The sequence below is a fragment of the Mus pahari genome, chromosome 12 (genome assembly GCF_900095145.1).
Source record: "Mus pahari chromosome 12, PAHARI_EIJ_v1.1, whole genome shotgun sequence".
Classification (NCBI taxonomy): Eukaryota; Metazoa; Chordata; class Mammalia; order Rodentia; family Muridae; genus Mus; species Mus pahari.
Genome location: NC_034601.1, coordinates 87,466,831 through 87,482,400, shown reverse-complemented (window position 1 = coordinate 87,482,400; position 15,570 = coordinate 87,466,831). Strand labels below are relative to the sequence as shown.

The 15,570-nt window shown below is 45.4% G+C and overlaps 1 protein-coding gene across 1 annotated transcript in view; it reads right to left on the bottom strand.

The window, feature by feature from the left end:
* Pcp4 (Purkinje cell protein 4) overlaps positions 1-10,276 on the bottom strand; it is a 61,273-nt gene extending 50,997 nt beyond the window's left edge. The window contains exon 1 of the mRNA XM_021209899.1: positions 10,094-10,276. Coding sequence (XP_021065558.1) covers positions 10,094-10,102 — 9 coding nt within the window. The 5' untranslated portion in view covers positions 10,103-10,276. The remainder of the gene's footprint in view (positions 1-10,093) is intronic.
* Between the last annotated feature and the right edge of the window lie 5,294 nt (positions 10,277-15,570).

The window sequence follows — 15,570 nt, the reverse complement described above, 5'->3', positions numbered from 1 at the left end:
ATATCATCCTGAGTGAGGTAACCCAATCATAAGAGTTTCAGTTTCTTTAGAGAACACAGAAATGTTATAAGGATATGTCTTCGTTTTAATCCCAGGTATGGAGATGTGGTGTGGGAGAAAGAACAATCCATAAAGCAGCAAAGGCAGGCGACAAACCCTTTCTCCCTTAGGTTGTTTCTGCCAGAGCTCTGTATCTCCACAACAGGGAAAGACACTGAAATAGGGAGTTTAAAACTAAGTACAGCACGACAGAGGGTGTGCACCAATCACTCGACACGACTATTGATAACTTTCAATTTCCTCTAAAATGTTTTAGATCTTTAACAGGAACTGAGTCCTCACTCCTTCGGTAGGCTCAACTGAACCTTGTCTCTCCTCTTCTTCACAGCCCTGCACAGTGATAAATTACCTATACTTCCCTGACACTTGCACTCCGTGTGGAAGCCATAATAGAATCAGTCTTACATGGCTCTGTCTCCACCACCAACACTCTGCGCGGCAGGGACCATATCTCCTCAGCAGCGTCTGACAGGGACGTCCACCTGCGGGAGTTCAATGCTGTGTGCTAGGGATTTAAAGGAGTAGAAGACATGGTCCCTTATAATGCTACACTCATAGATGACAGGAGGTGATATGACTTATCAAATGTGTAGCTGTTAATGATATGTGCAACAGCTTTGTTCTCTGGGACTTAGAACATCCTTTCTTATATTCAGAGCCCTGGGAGCCCAGTGAGGCATGGAAATGGTTGGTCTAAAGTCAAGAAAACTCAACAAGTCCAAAATAAATTTTGCCCAGGGTCTCCACAAACTATTCAAAGGGATAGGAATGATAACATGTGGGATGTGGGAGTGAGGGAATCAGATTAGAAAATGAACCCTGGGCAGCCACCTAGAGATGTGGGAAGGAAGGCTGCCTTTGTCCCTGGGAAGCCACCTAGAGACGTGGGAAGGAAGGCCGCCTTTGTCCGTTCTGTGGGGATTTTCTTTTTCTCAAGACTAAGAAAAAATAGCTAGGACCATGTTATTTCCAATTATTTCTTGCAGAGACTTAAGTGGAAGTGAGACTGGTATAAAAGGTAGTGGGTAGATTCTAGAATATGACAGAAAATGAGAAATTTAATAGGATGAGAAACGTGGAAGAGAAAACAAGCCTGGTTTTTGCTCAAGAGCGCTGGGATTTTCAACAAGATTAAATTCAGGTCACTCAGTTCCCTAATGAAAAATGATTGCTTTCAAGCCAGTAAAAAGTGCCAATAAGTCCTAGGTACTTGGAAGGCTGCAGCTGAAGGGTCATTTGTCCCCAGGAGTCTGAGGTCAGTGATACTGAAAGGTCCTGCCTTGAAGGTTGATGGATGAATGGATAAAAGATAGACAGACAAACATACAGATATATAGGTCAATATAGATGAATCATAGATGATAGATAAATACAGATGATAAATAGATGACAGATAAGACGGGTAACAAATGAAAACTTATAATGAGCACAATAAGGAGACTGTGCTATTCACAACAGTCAAGTCTTTGACCCCCAGGTATAGCTGTAGTCTCATCCTGTATCAGTAGCTTTAAAACTAACCTGAAGCCCACAAGAGCAGAGCTACCATGTCCAGCTGTACCAGTAGTACACAGCCAACGCTGGGGGCATCATGGATACAGACCTCTGTACGAATACCTCTGGGTTGTAAGGTGAGTCATCATCAAAGTAAAGAGAACTGAGGGTTTATGTTTGTACCTGCTTATGGCGAGAACCATTAGAGATTACATTTCATAAATAGCTAAAATCAGGACTGATGTAGACTTTTCCCATTCTAGGGCTGTCATGAGACTCTCATAACTGGAAAATGCCTTGATATCCTCCCGAATGGCGTACCTTGAAAGTATTACTATGCCACATCAGATACCTCTCGATCCGTGAAGAGAACTCAGATCGCACAAGCTGTCTTTAGTTAACTGCACCTCCCTACAGCAGGTAACTGGCTTTTAGTATGCATACGCTGCAGCACAGTTAAACTGTCTCAGCACAGAAGCATAGTGTGGAAAGAAACAAACCTTAGCACGCATACACGTTCAACATTCTTCAACGATGGACTTAACCAGATGGAATATTAGAGACCCCAAGGTCCTGAGGACATGACTTTATTGTCCTGTCAGGATCTCCCGTAGGCCTGAGAAACCCAAACAGAGCTGTGGTGATAAGAACATCATTGTTAGGCCAATGACAGCTAAGTGTGGAAAGTCAGGGAAAGGAGGGGAGACAGTGATGATAGCAACGGTGTCCTCCAACACAGGGACAGCATGGCACCAAACCACCCGTCATGACAACTCTGAGGTGTTTCTGCCCCACCTGCAACCCTTTAAAATGTGAGAAAAGATCAGAGTCTTTAAAGGAAGCCTCCGTGCTCTTGTCCCGGATGGATGGGTGCAGGCTTCCATGCCTGCTGCTGTATTTTGAGCACTCACCCCTCAGCAGTGCAAACATCAGCCCTGGAAAAGGCCATGCTCAGGCTCAGAGTGTCACTAGTTCATGGACTTGGGAATATCTCTGAATGTACAATCAAAACAAGAAAAATCCATGTACAATTAGCCTCTCTGCCAGGCTCAAGGAAACAACCTCAAATGAAACAGTATTACCTAATAAGAATATTATACATGTAGACAACCTCCTTGTTAGAGTGGGTGTAATTCCTTAATGTTCTCTTTACTAGCCTCAAACTTGCTATGTAAGGAGAGATGACCTTGAACTCATGATCCTTCTAACTCCCTCTGTCTATCTGGAGCTGGTAGTACAGACATGCACCACCACGTCCCATTTATGTGTCTTTGCTAAGCTTGGTGTATGCTATCAAGCACTCTACCAACTGATCTATGTATCAAGCCCAGTCCACTTTTCCAGATTGGAATCTAGTCACATGACAGGCTTGTGTATCAGCTTTTGAAAAAGATCTTAAGAAAGGGGAAGATATGTTTTCTTATAACATTTTTATTCATATTTTATTTAGTCAAATATTCATGTGCACTGTCATTTCTAGCAATTAAGGGAAAAAAATGTAGCTAGTCACTTTGCTAAGCATTTGGGGGTTACATGACTATTCTTTGGTCACACCCCTCTAAGTCAGGTGTCTTAGTCAGGATTTCTATTCCTGCACAAGCATCATGACCAAGAAGCAAGTTGTAGAGGAAAGGGTTTATTCAGCTTACACTTCCACTTTGGCTGTTCATCACCAAAGAAGTCAGGACTGGAACTCAAGCATGTCAGGAAGCAGGAACCGATGCAAAAGCCATGGACAGATGTTACTTACTGGCTTGCTTCCCCTGGCTTGTTCAGCTGGCTTTCTTATAGAACGCAAGACTACAAGTCCAGGGATGGCACCACCCACAATGGGCCCTCCCTCATTGATCACCAATGGAAAAAATGACCCACAGCTGGATCTCATGGAAGCACTTCCCCAACTGAAGCTCCTTTCTCTGTGATAACTCCAGCTGTGTCAAGTTGACACATAAAACCAGTCAATACAACAGGTTTGGATTTTAGTATCAGGAGGAGCTTTCTTTTCAAGTCAGCTCAAACACAAGTCCAGTTACTGGATGGTCAGAAAGAGCTGAGTGGCTAAATGGTTGGGGTGTGTGTGACACCTCACCCTTGTCAAAGCCAAGGCTGTCTTAAAGAGAAGGCAGAAACCATGTGGAGAGAGGTGCACCCATGGACCAAATCTCAGGAATATACACTGTGAAAATGGCTTTGTTTGTGTGGTATGAACAATCCACCCTGTTCCCCAACCATATCTCTGTGCAGGGGTCCTGTTGTGCACAGGAGCTGGCTTCCATGCCCTGTGATTCTAATTTGTCTCTGTTTTGTTTAGAAGATGGCATGTTAAAAACAAAATAGAAAATGTGGGAGTTTAGTGGGTGATTGATGTCCCCACCAGCAAAGCCATAAATCTGGGCAAGTGCTTTCCCTCTCTGAATGACGAGCCATGCCTTGAGATCCTGACTACACAGATTCAGAACTATTTGTGAGGCACGAACAATAACGAGCAGATTAATGCCTAACCTGTCACTTAGGCTGAATTAGTCATATAAAATAGCCCTGAAAATGGATGTGAGATTTATGGGTTTGGGCCACCGAGGAGTGTGGCGGGCTAGTTCTGTTTGTAGTACAAACTTTCTTATATTTATGCTCCATTGAAGGTAAATGTGTGTACACACCTCACTTTATTTTGAAGACTGGAAACAGCATAGCCAGAGTACAAGGCTGAGCAGGGTAAGGGAGTCTATCGCAGGGCTGTGGGTGTAGCAAGTGCACCCCATGAAAATACATTTGGGTTGGTCACCTTCCATACATTAATACAGTCCTGTTTAAGATATTTAAACATCCAAATCTATTTTGGTACCTAAAGTAGCCCAATGTGGAGGCTGAGGAAATGACTCAGTCAGCAAAATACTTTGCAAGCAAGCATGAGGACCTGAGTTCAAATCCTAGGCACTCACGTAAAAAGTCGGGCATGACAGTAGATGCCTGAAATCCAAGCACTAGGAGGTAGAGACAGCCAGATCCCTGGGGCTTACTACCCAGCCAGCATAGCCAAGGTATGTGCTCCAGGCCATTCTTAAAAGCTGGACAACTGAAAAGCACAACCACAAGTTGTCCTCTGGCCTCCATCACATGCACACACAAGTACAGGCACATACAAGTACATACACCCCCACACATGTGAAAACACACACACACAATATTACTCATAAGAAAATAAGTAAAGTAGTCAAATGTTTTAAATACCTGTTTTCATTGTCTTAACAATATGATAATTATTGATAGTCAATTTCAAGTGTTGATTAAAATATTTACATCTACAACCTGCTTTCCGTCTGTTTAGACATATTTTTCCTCCAACAATATGCTGTGATTTACATCTTGGCTGCCTGTCTCCATGCCAGAAGCCCTACTATGAAAGATCTGCCTAGACTTTCTCCGCTCACACAGCCAAATGACTTCCCTGTGTCAATACAGCAGAGCTGATTTCCAGCTGGCCTGGGCTCTGCCTGTCTGTGTCCTTTCTGTTTAGATTCCATACAACCATTCTGAAGTAAGCCAGCCTCAGAGGATATGAACAGAGAGTTGGTTTGTCTGTGTTGAACCCCCTCTCAGCTCTTGTGCTTTTCCTAGCATTTCCCAAATGCTCAGTGTTCTCCCTCTTGAAGATTCCCCCACCTTTTCTCCTTTTGCTTCTGTGGGGGCATATGTTCTGTGTGCCTGGCCATACCATACCCCCATTTCCCACTTACAAATATCTGAGTGGCACACTCAGGTTTTAGACCAGGAGCAAAGAACAGAATGCAGGCTCTGTCCCCTGCTCACACATCCTATAGCAATATAAAGCCCGGAGACCAGAGCTCTGGAATGTCAGTCATTGCAGCTGATCACCCGCACTGGAATGCCACTAATTCATTTAGTTGCTGGACACAAACCAGGCTCCACCCCGGGAGCTTAGCCTTTCCTCATCAGCAGGTTGATGGGCCAGCAAGGGTGCTTCAGTCCATACAGTGTGTATCTAGAGGGTGTTACCAGCATGCTGGCTCTAGCTGGATTTAGGGAGCCAGCCCTCGAATGGAATACAAGCCTACGCACCTACAGCCTTTAAACTTCTTGCAAAGTCACTTGAAATTAGTAGGAGACTCTGAGCCTGAACTGGTAATTCTATCTGTATGTTTAAATGGTTCCTACACTCTGAGGACTGAGGACCAAGGAAGCACAAACAAATTTCACTGTAACAAGACCTCTCGGGGCACTGAAGGAAGAAATTAATCTAAATGCTAACTCGGGGACTGTGTCCATCACAGACTCTGGAGACTTGCCTGATACGAGCTCGATCTTCTTTTCATGTTGATCACGCCACCTCCACTAAACCTTTAATAAAATCAGTGGTGAATCATTTATTTAGCTTTTCTGTCTGGGAAAAAAATAATACTGCACTTTGCCTTCATTCAATCTTAGAATTGAGAGGGGGGGGAGAGAGAGAGAGAGAGAGAGAGAGAGAGAGAGAGAGAGAGAGAACGAACATTGGGTGCTTTAATCCTGAGTTTAGTTAATGAGATGCAGGCTGGAAAAGCGAGTTTTATGACAATCCATTATGATTACCAGGCCTGAAAGCATGCTTTCATGTTTAACCTCGGAACCTACGTTGTAATTACAACCCAGCAAGTCTTCATATTCCCGGTTAGAGGAGAGAACAATGTCCACCAGTGTGTGGTTTAACATGAGCCAAGTCCACATTTGAAAATGACGGTGCGAAATCTATTTCTTTGTACAAGTAAGGCGTGGTAATAATGATTTTTCTAACTGAATCTCACTAGATCTTTCCGTATCACTAGTTCATGTGCTCCCCTAAGTGAGGTTAGAATTACATAAGAAATCAAATTGCCACTTGGCCTTCTACTGAAAACACCATATTTGCCTATAACTCACAGAATCCATGCTTAACCACCATCTAAGTTACACGGATCTTCCACAGACCCAATCATGCACAGAGCACTGGCTCCAGCTCGCCTTGGCACTGGGGTCCTAAAAGCCTACTACAGCAATGATTCTCACCTTAATTCCTGCCACCTTTCTGACTCTCCACTGAGCTCCCAAGAGAATACACTGCGTAAAGCCCCCAAACCACTGTTGCATGATATTTTTAACCAGTATCTATATCTGATTATAAAGCTCATGCCTCTTTTATCCATCTTCTCTCATATTCAAGTGGGGGATGGTCAGTCCCAGCTTTCTTATTTACTCCAAGACAACTGTCTTCAGGTGAGAGGCAACAGATCTGTTTTGGTGCCTGGGATACATATGTGTGTGTGCACCTCTGCCCTTGAATGTCTTTGATCTCGTCTCAGCCATGTCTTGACCCGGCATTGTCTTTTCACTGCAGCCAGTGTCTACATGGGCCAAACAGCCTCAGCCCAGACCCTAGGTTAGCCCATATCATGTCAATCAAAACAAGCAGAGAGCCCAGGACAGAGCTCTGAGAAGGCTTAGGGTCTCAGGTTTGGGCCACAGCTTTTGCCGGATGTATTATGTAGTGGGATTGCCTGCCCGTGAATCTCATTCATAGCTCTCCTGAGTGGGTTTTGAAAAGCCACTTAGAAGCAGCCCCTCAGGTGAGGGCCTAGGGCAGACTTGCTCCCAGGAATTCTCTTTTTCCTTGGGTGTGGCACTTTGAAACCTTGGGCCTTGCTGGGATGTGGTTACTAGTCTTAAACCTACATTTTGATCCCAAATCATATCCTAAATTGCTCCAAGCATATCTGACATACTGTAACACGAATATGAAAATCAGGTGCACCCAGACCACCACCACTCCCATAAGGCCCTAAATTCCGACTTTATTTCCAACCAAACACTATACTTAAACTGTTCTATTTGACCACATGTCATTCCCCTGCCAAACACTAATAATAATAATAATACATAACTAAATAAATAATGGTTAGTTCTGAGGTATGAAAACCACATCGCATTAAGTTGTCCAGTTTAAAGCCAACTTCAGGACCAGATTACTGTTCTCCCTTCGCCTTCAAAGCCAAGAGCCCCAAAAGTGCAGAGCTGACCCCAGGGACCTTTAACCTTTCAGGGTCATCTCTGCCCAGCCCAAGTTTGTGTTGACTCAAGGATCTCTGGAGTTTCTGCAGGTACAATGAGCCCTGAGGGCTACAGGAGACATTCAAAACACACACACACACACACACACACACACACACACACACACACCTGTTCCAGCCCCCAAAGAACCCTGAGGACAGAGGGAAATCAATGTCTCTGCTTTGACCAGCAACTACTCATACAAGCACATTAATGACCGTGTGCCTCCAATCCTGCCTGGGAGTTACTAACACTGGAAGCCATCTGTAGTTCATTCAACTAAGGAAAACCTTCAGGACTCGGTGCCCTCCCTGGGTCCTTGGCTGTTTGTCCCTTTTTTTAAATGTTGAAAGCAGATTTAAGTTTTAATCAAAGGAGAAATTTCTCTTCTCCAAAGAATACTGGCAGCCTGGGGACTTGGAGATGGGCCAGCAGGGGGAGCTCAGGGGCAGTGGTGTGAATGAAAACCTAACCTGGTGCAAGGGTAAGCTGGGGTATAGAACTGTAGACACAGACGCAGGTCTACATCTTAAGGATTTTTACCCACAGGGTTTAAGGAATTCACACTCTGGCTGTGATACTAAGTCATGGACATCAGGAACATTGTAGGGAGTTTGAGGCTGCCCTAGTTACAGAAAGGAGGTTGTGACCCTAACTGTGGGTTCAACTGTGGGACAAGGCTCCTTCCTCCCTGGAGAACCACACAGTCATCTGCTCAGAAGGGTGACCAAGGTGGCACTGGAGGACTTCTCTATACATGAGCCTCAGGATGAAATGAGGGATAGGGCACCGTCTCAGGTCACTGACTGGACACTGGGGAGGGTCCCTGTTGTGAGGTAGGTCTGCAAGGCCTGCAGTTTCTAGGCCCCTCCTTGATGAGAATCTATTGAGTTCTGAATGGGAAAAGCTGTCCACACAGCCATCCTTCTTCCTGCGAGCAAGGTGAGCTGTCCGTAAACCTTGCACTTCTGAAATCTTAGCGATCCCAGAAGAAAGCCCCTCCCCCAACAGGTAAAGGAAAAGAGGCCTTGTCCTCAATGCCCTTGGTCTTCAGAGCCCAGCTTCCTTTCCCTGGATGGTCTACCTCCTTCTGCCCCTCTTTCTAGCTGTTCCAGAGCCTCACTCGCATTTGTTTGGACAGCACCAGGCACCAGGTACCAAGTACTTCAGTGTGACAAGGCTAGCCCCAGTTCTAGCTGGTGGTCTTGAATAGGTTGGTCCACTTCTCTGTGCCTCAGTTTCCTCCTCTGTTACCGACTGCCCAGGGTATGGAGAGGCTCACAGAAGGGGACACGTGTGGGAGTGCTTGGCTCTGTTCTCGGCATTTACACCACGAGGCAACCAATGACTGTCACTGTGGCTTCTGTTCCCAGGGTTGCCAGGAGACTCCCATCTCCCAGCCCAGATCCACCTTCCTCCTCCCCCAAGCTCTTGGCTCTTTCCCAAGTCCTGTGCCTGGGTGCTGCACCACCTTGCCCTTCTGCCTGTTGTTTGGATCCAAAGCTGTCCATAGAGGAGAGAGGAGCTGCAAGGAGACATTTGATTTCTGAAGTTGTTAATTCTACTCTAGACTTCCAAAAAAAGATCACCCATCTGTCAAACATTTCTTTAAAATAAAATACAAAGAAGATAACAGATCTTTCAAAGTAATTAAGTATCAACCAAGAGGAAATGAAAACAGACTCGGCTGAGCTTCTAGGTGAAGAGGATAGCACTGTATAACCCCAAATCTTGTTGTGGAAGAGATTACGGTCTCTTTTTAAAAGAAAAATATGCTAGCCACCAGCATTTAATACATTTAATCAGAAAAGGGTCTTGGGTTTGAAATGAGCTCTTTTGCCAACACTCCCTGGTACCTCAGAAGTAGCAGTTTCTCTCTCTCTCTCTCTCTCTCTCTCTCTCTCTCTCTCTCTCTCTCTCTCTCTCTCACACACTCAAGCTTGGACTCCGCATGTTTCCCAGGGCTCTGATCAACTGATTAACTGCAAGCCCTGTCACAGACAATGATTCTGCAGGAGCTGCACCCAGGCACAAACCCTCACCCCCATTCCCCACCTCTTTTCTGAGACCAGATTTCCCAGGTGGCTATCACTGTCTGCTAACATTCAGATTGTGTCCCAAGGAAACACGTGAGGACACACTCCCTGGAGAAAACACAGATATTCATGAGAGAATCAAATAACTGGTTTTCTCTTCAGAGGTACAAAACCCAAAGTCATAGATCAGAAACAATATACCTACATCCTTTCTCTTTCTAAGGCTAATTTCAAAAGTTGCAAACTTAGCAAATTTCTACACTGCATTCAAACCAAGCTATCAGGACAGTCTATGCTCAAAGAAATAATAACAGGATCCGTTTACCCCTCAGCCCCACTAGGCACCCTTCGGGTTTCTGAGAATCCCACAGGGGCAGAGCCTTCTCACTCTGCGGTTTCCCTGTGCAAGTGCAAGGATTGCTCACCTCACTCATGTTGGCCTGACTCCGCAGCTAGGTCCCACAGAACAGCTCAGAAGGCAATGCTCAGGGGTGGCTGCTTCTCTGGTCCTGGCTTTTCTCTTAAAAAGAGCTGCTGGGTGGCATCATGCCTCCCGCCAACCAATGAGAGGCATTCACCTGTCAGAACGCCTGCAGACATCCGAGAGCACAAAGAGCCACCTAGTGGAGTACAGTGGAACTGCGTGGCAGGCCACTGCTCTGCTTCCATCCAGGAACCAAGGAATTTGCTGCACACCAGAGCAGCCACCCTAAAAGGATTCTACATCCTACTGCAGAGGTACTTGTTCATCCATGTACATGGCTGCTCAGGTCACAATAGCAAGGTAAGAGACTCGTTTTAGACGCCCATCAGCAGTCAAAAGGATAATTAACTAAGCTGCAGTACAGATTTTAAGCCACTAAAAAAAAAAAAAAAAAAAAAAGGCAGGGGGGGGGAGGGAATCATGACATTTGCAGCAAGATGGAAGAAAATGGGAAATATTACAGCAAGCAAGGGAAGCCAGACTCAGAAGGACAAATATTCCTGCTGATATGGAGATCCTGACTTCAACTTTTTACTGATGTGTTTATTTGAATGAGGGTGGGTTCAAGGTATGGGGGTGGGGAGGGTAAACTACGACTTGTGATATGAAATTGGACAGAGAATACTGGAGGTAGAAAGGCATAAATGGGGAGGAGGGGTAAGAAATGATGGAGAAGAAGGGGTGGAGACAGCCAACCAAAACTCAGGATGTTTGAAATGTCACAAGGAAACCTGTTGCTTTGGAAGGTTTTATCATTTTTCAATTTAAAGGAGAGAGAAACATAACAGTCACAGGCGCACAGCTGGTCACATGACTGGCCCTGCAGATGGATTGGGAGGTGCAGGATCCACACCCTCTGGGACTGTATCTTACACGTCTGTATTGACAGACTCTGTTTCCCAATGCAGAGCAGTGGGAAACCTTGTATGGAGGGTTCTTGTCCCTCTGGGCTCCCAGCTGTTCCCGGCCCCCTTTGGGGGCACCAGCCTCAGACTTTAGAGTTGACCACCCTCTGTTTATAGTCCACCCCATCTGTCTGTCTGCTTGGACCCTAGGGTGGAAGGACATGTCTATAGTGACCTTTGCAGTTTAGCAGTGACATGAGAGAAAACTTCTGTTTTCACTTAGGGTTGTGACAGCCCCACCTAGGGACAGGACCCCATAAAAGGTCTCCTTGCCTTGGTCCTGATGAGCTGTTGAGGAAAGCAGATCTTTTTTATCCCCCTCAGTCCTTGTGAGCCTGGAACTGTGGCATCTGCCAGATAAGAAGCATTAGCAACTTATGCCCCGGCTGATCGTGAGGAACATCAACATGATTAGCAAGACCATGTCAAGGTCCCCCCAAACCTTCTCTGGTGCCAAAGCCTGTCCTAGTGCCTCCTGAACCCAGAAAGACCTGCACAACACCCGTCTACTGATTCCCTCTTCTTGGCTTGGCTGCATTCTCCTCCCCAAGTTGCCAGCTTTCTGTTCTGAGTTCTAACATCATGGCATCCTCTGTGTGCCTCCAAATGGAAAGGACAAGGCCAGAAGCTCCAGTACTCACATGTGGGGGGTGCGTAAGAACAGGGTGCAGAAGACAAGAGCTTTACCTACAGCTCCTATGGGTGTCCAACCTCCTAAGCCAGAGCCACTGTCATGGACATCATGTCTTCCAAGTGGAAGCACTGGATGTTCACCAGGATGCATATTTCAGAGTGAAATATATGGACAGTATGGTATACAATGTGTGCATACATGTATGCCCCTATACATATGTATCATGTGTGCATGTTGTATACCACATACAAGTTAGTTGCATGTCCCAACCATGTAAATAATGAGCACCTTCTTCATCCTCTCCTTCCTCATCCCTCTGTGCTTCCAACTCGCCCTTATGAAGGCTCAATATCACGATACCCTTAGGTATCCCCGAGTCCTGGAAGTAGACACGGGACCTTAGTGCTATGTGCTCTGCAAACACCTCAGATAAACGGAAGCTCACTCATCCTCAGAGGAGAACCATGTAGCTTCTGAGTATGTCACCATTCCCTCCTCCCAAGAGATGTCAGACTTGGGAATCTGAGCCCCAGGCACCATATGGCGGAGGACACAACCCCTCGGTTGCAAACTTGACAAAGTTCCATCTGGGTTTTTACAGCCTGGTCTCCTGCAGAGAAGATAAGCAGAGATGTCACCAAGAGCCAGCCTTTACCTGTTCACCAAATGTTGCCGCAGGCCTGAATTTCCTAGTAACACACAAAAGAATGTATGTGTGCTTGCAGCTTACTGAAGCTTGGGAAGGAGACAGATGCTAGGATTCTAAGAGAAAAGCCTTGGAGTGGACACCAGGCTGGGCTGTGGCTTTGATGACTCACATGTACAATCGCTGGGGATTAATATGGCAGAAAAGGTGGGAGCTGTCATGGCCTGGATTGGGACACTACTTCCCAATTCATTAATCCCCTGGCGCTTGAATCACGGCTGTTTGGGCACAGTCTTTCATAGAGCTAATCATGTTAAGATGGCCTAGCCCAAAACTCCTGGTATCCTCATGAGATTAAGACAAGCACACAGAGAGTAACCTTGGGAGGACACAGGGAGAAACCACCATCTACAAACCAAGGAGGGACCACAGAATGGGCCTTCAATGAAACATCTTGATCCCCAACATCCATCCTCAGTGTCTGTGGTGTAAGCTTGCATTTGTGGTGGTTTGAATAAGAATGGGCCCCATAGGCTCATATATTTGAATATTTGGTCCCCAGTTGGTGGAATGATTGGGAATTTGTTAGGATGTGTGACCCACAAAATCCTACACCATTCCCTGTCTGTCTGTCTCTGTCTCTGTCTCTGTCTCTCTCTCTCTCCCCCTCTCCCTCTCTCTGTCTCTCTGAGCATGTCTCTGTCCCTCTTGCTGTTTCTTCATCTCTGTCTTTATCACTGTTCCCCTCTCTCTGCCACTCTGTCTCTCTCTCTCTCTCTCTCTCTCTCTCTCTCTCTCTCTCTCTCTCTCTCTCTCTCTCTCTCTCTCTCTCTCTCTCTCTCTCTCTCTGTCTTTCTGTCTCTTTGTGAGTCTCTGTCTCTCTTGCTGTTTCTCTATCTCTGTTCTCCCCACCCCCTTTCTGCTTTAAGTTTCTGTCTCAGGAGGATGTGAGCTCTCAGATACTGCTCCAGGACCATCCCTGCTTGCTAGCTGCCATATTCCCTACCCTGAAGCTCATGGACTGTAACCTCCTGGAACCATGAGCCCCAAATAAACACTTTCTTTTCTAAGTTGCCTTGGTCATGTTGTCTTAATGGAAACGTTACCATGACAGGCACTCTGTTTTGGCAGGCTCTCACACTCAATTTCATGACATGGGCCCTGGAGGGACTTTTCAGAGAACGAGAAAACTTCTTATGGGGGAATGTCATGCCTGTTTGCCACTTGGAGGGTACCTTAGCCATCCTTGGTAGGACAGCAGCCTCCTGTAAGTGTGCAATTGCACCCATTGTCTTTGAGAAATGGACACGTGCACACACACACACACACACACACACACACACACACACAAGCAAAGTCAGGCATGCCCTCAGAGGCATAGTTATGGATGTGGAGGAACTTGCTTGTGAGTGAATGAGCATCGAGCACATAGCCACCATCTCCTAAGGTGGCCAATGAGACCTTCAGGGCAGTGGGGCCCCTGGACAACCACCTTTCAATCTGAGAATTAAAAGAACTCTATAGCAAACATCTCAGAATCTCAGATGCTAGGGTTGAGGACTAAGCCTAGCTATGGTGAGGGCTAACCTTCCTCAGTGGCTCTGACAAGCAGTCAAATTTGAGAAGCACTTGAAACAGTGAAAAGGGACAGATGCATTCTAATGTGCACACACATGTACACATACTTACACACATATATGTTCAAATTTGAGTACACATACATAAGCATGTTTGCACACATATATACATACACACATGCATACACATATCTATTCACATATGTGCATATGCGCATACTCCCCCACACACCCAACTTCCTCCACCCAAACCTTCTAGACGTTCTTCTACCACCCCTGCCTAGCCCCCACCTCTCTTTTAGGGTCATCTTGGTTATCGTTTGCTTTTTTAATACTGATGTCCTTCAGTACCTGAGGAGAGGCATTTCAGGATTCCCAATGGATGTCAAAATCTACAGCTGTTCAAGTTCCTTGTCTAAAATGGGGAAGCTATGCAGAGGACCCTCTGTGCCCCTTCCACCATCCCCGGGACCCCTTTACACTATGATAGTTGTATAAAAAATAGCAACAAGGAGAAAAAACAGCCAGCCAGTAAGGTGCAATGCTTCTTCAAACAGCCCCATCTACCTCTGCAGCTGGAGAGCCTGTGGATGTTCAGTCAGCTTTGATTTCTCCCTACACAACTTCCCACAGATCACCCAGAACCACATTACACAGCAGATGTCACAGGAGCCAGGAACTTGAAACCTGAATCCAGGGTGTGACAATTAGTTTTGTATATGACTTTGTCAAAATCTCTGGTCCTTGGCATCCATTCCTCTACTGAAAACAGAAATATTAAAACCTTACCTCTGTTTACCTAAGATAGATAGATAGATACATGATAGATGATACATAGTTGATAAATAAATAAATAGATAGATGATTTATAGAAGAAAGATAGATGATTGATAGATATAGAGAGATAACAAATGATTGATACAAAGGTAGATGATAGATACATGATAGATGATAGAGAGATAAATATATATATTTATGTGTGTATGCATATATGAACTAAGTATATTGAATTGACCTGGGAAATAAATGTTGAAGAACTTCAGATTTATAGCTGCATGTATTATATTTCTGTTCATGTTTCATCCTTGCTGTGTTAAATATAGTTAGCTTTTGTAATTTATAATTTATGAAAACTCTGTGTGTGTGTGTGTACACTCATTAAGACGTGTTCTTGCCTGAGAGAGTGTGCCACGAAACTATGAAACTATAGGCACACTCTATTTTTTTATTGGATTTTAATCAGACTTTTATGCCAGTGCATCATGCTTCAGATACAGAAGGATATTTTAAGTCTATTTTAAGCCAGACCTCATGTAATCCTAGCTACCTACAAGCCTGTTGTAATCTCAACTCCTTGGGAGGCTGAGGAAGGACAGTGTCAATTTCAAAGCCAACCTGGACAACTTAGTGAGCCTCTGTCTTAAAATAAAAAGGGGAAAGGGAGTCAAGGTGTAGCTCAGCAGTAGACACCTTGCCTGACATGGTCAAGGCCCCAGGTTCAATCATCAGAGAGAAAAAAAGGGAGGGGAGGGGAGGAGAAAGGGAGGGAGGGAGGTAAGAAGGAAGGGAAGGAGGAAGGAAGGGAAGAAGGAAGAAAGAAGGGAAGGAGGGAGGGAGGGAGGGAGGAAGGAAGGAAGGAAGGAAGGAAGGAAGGAA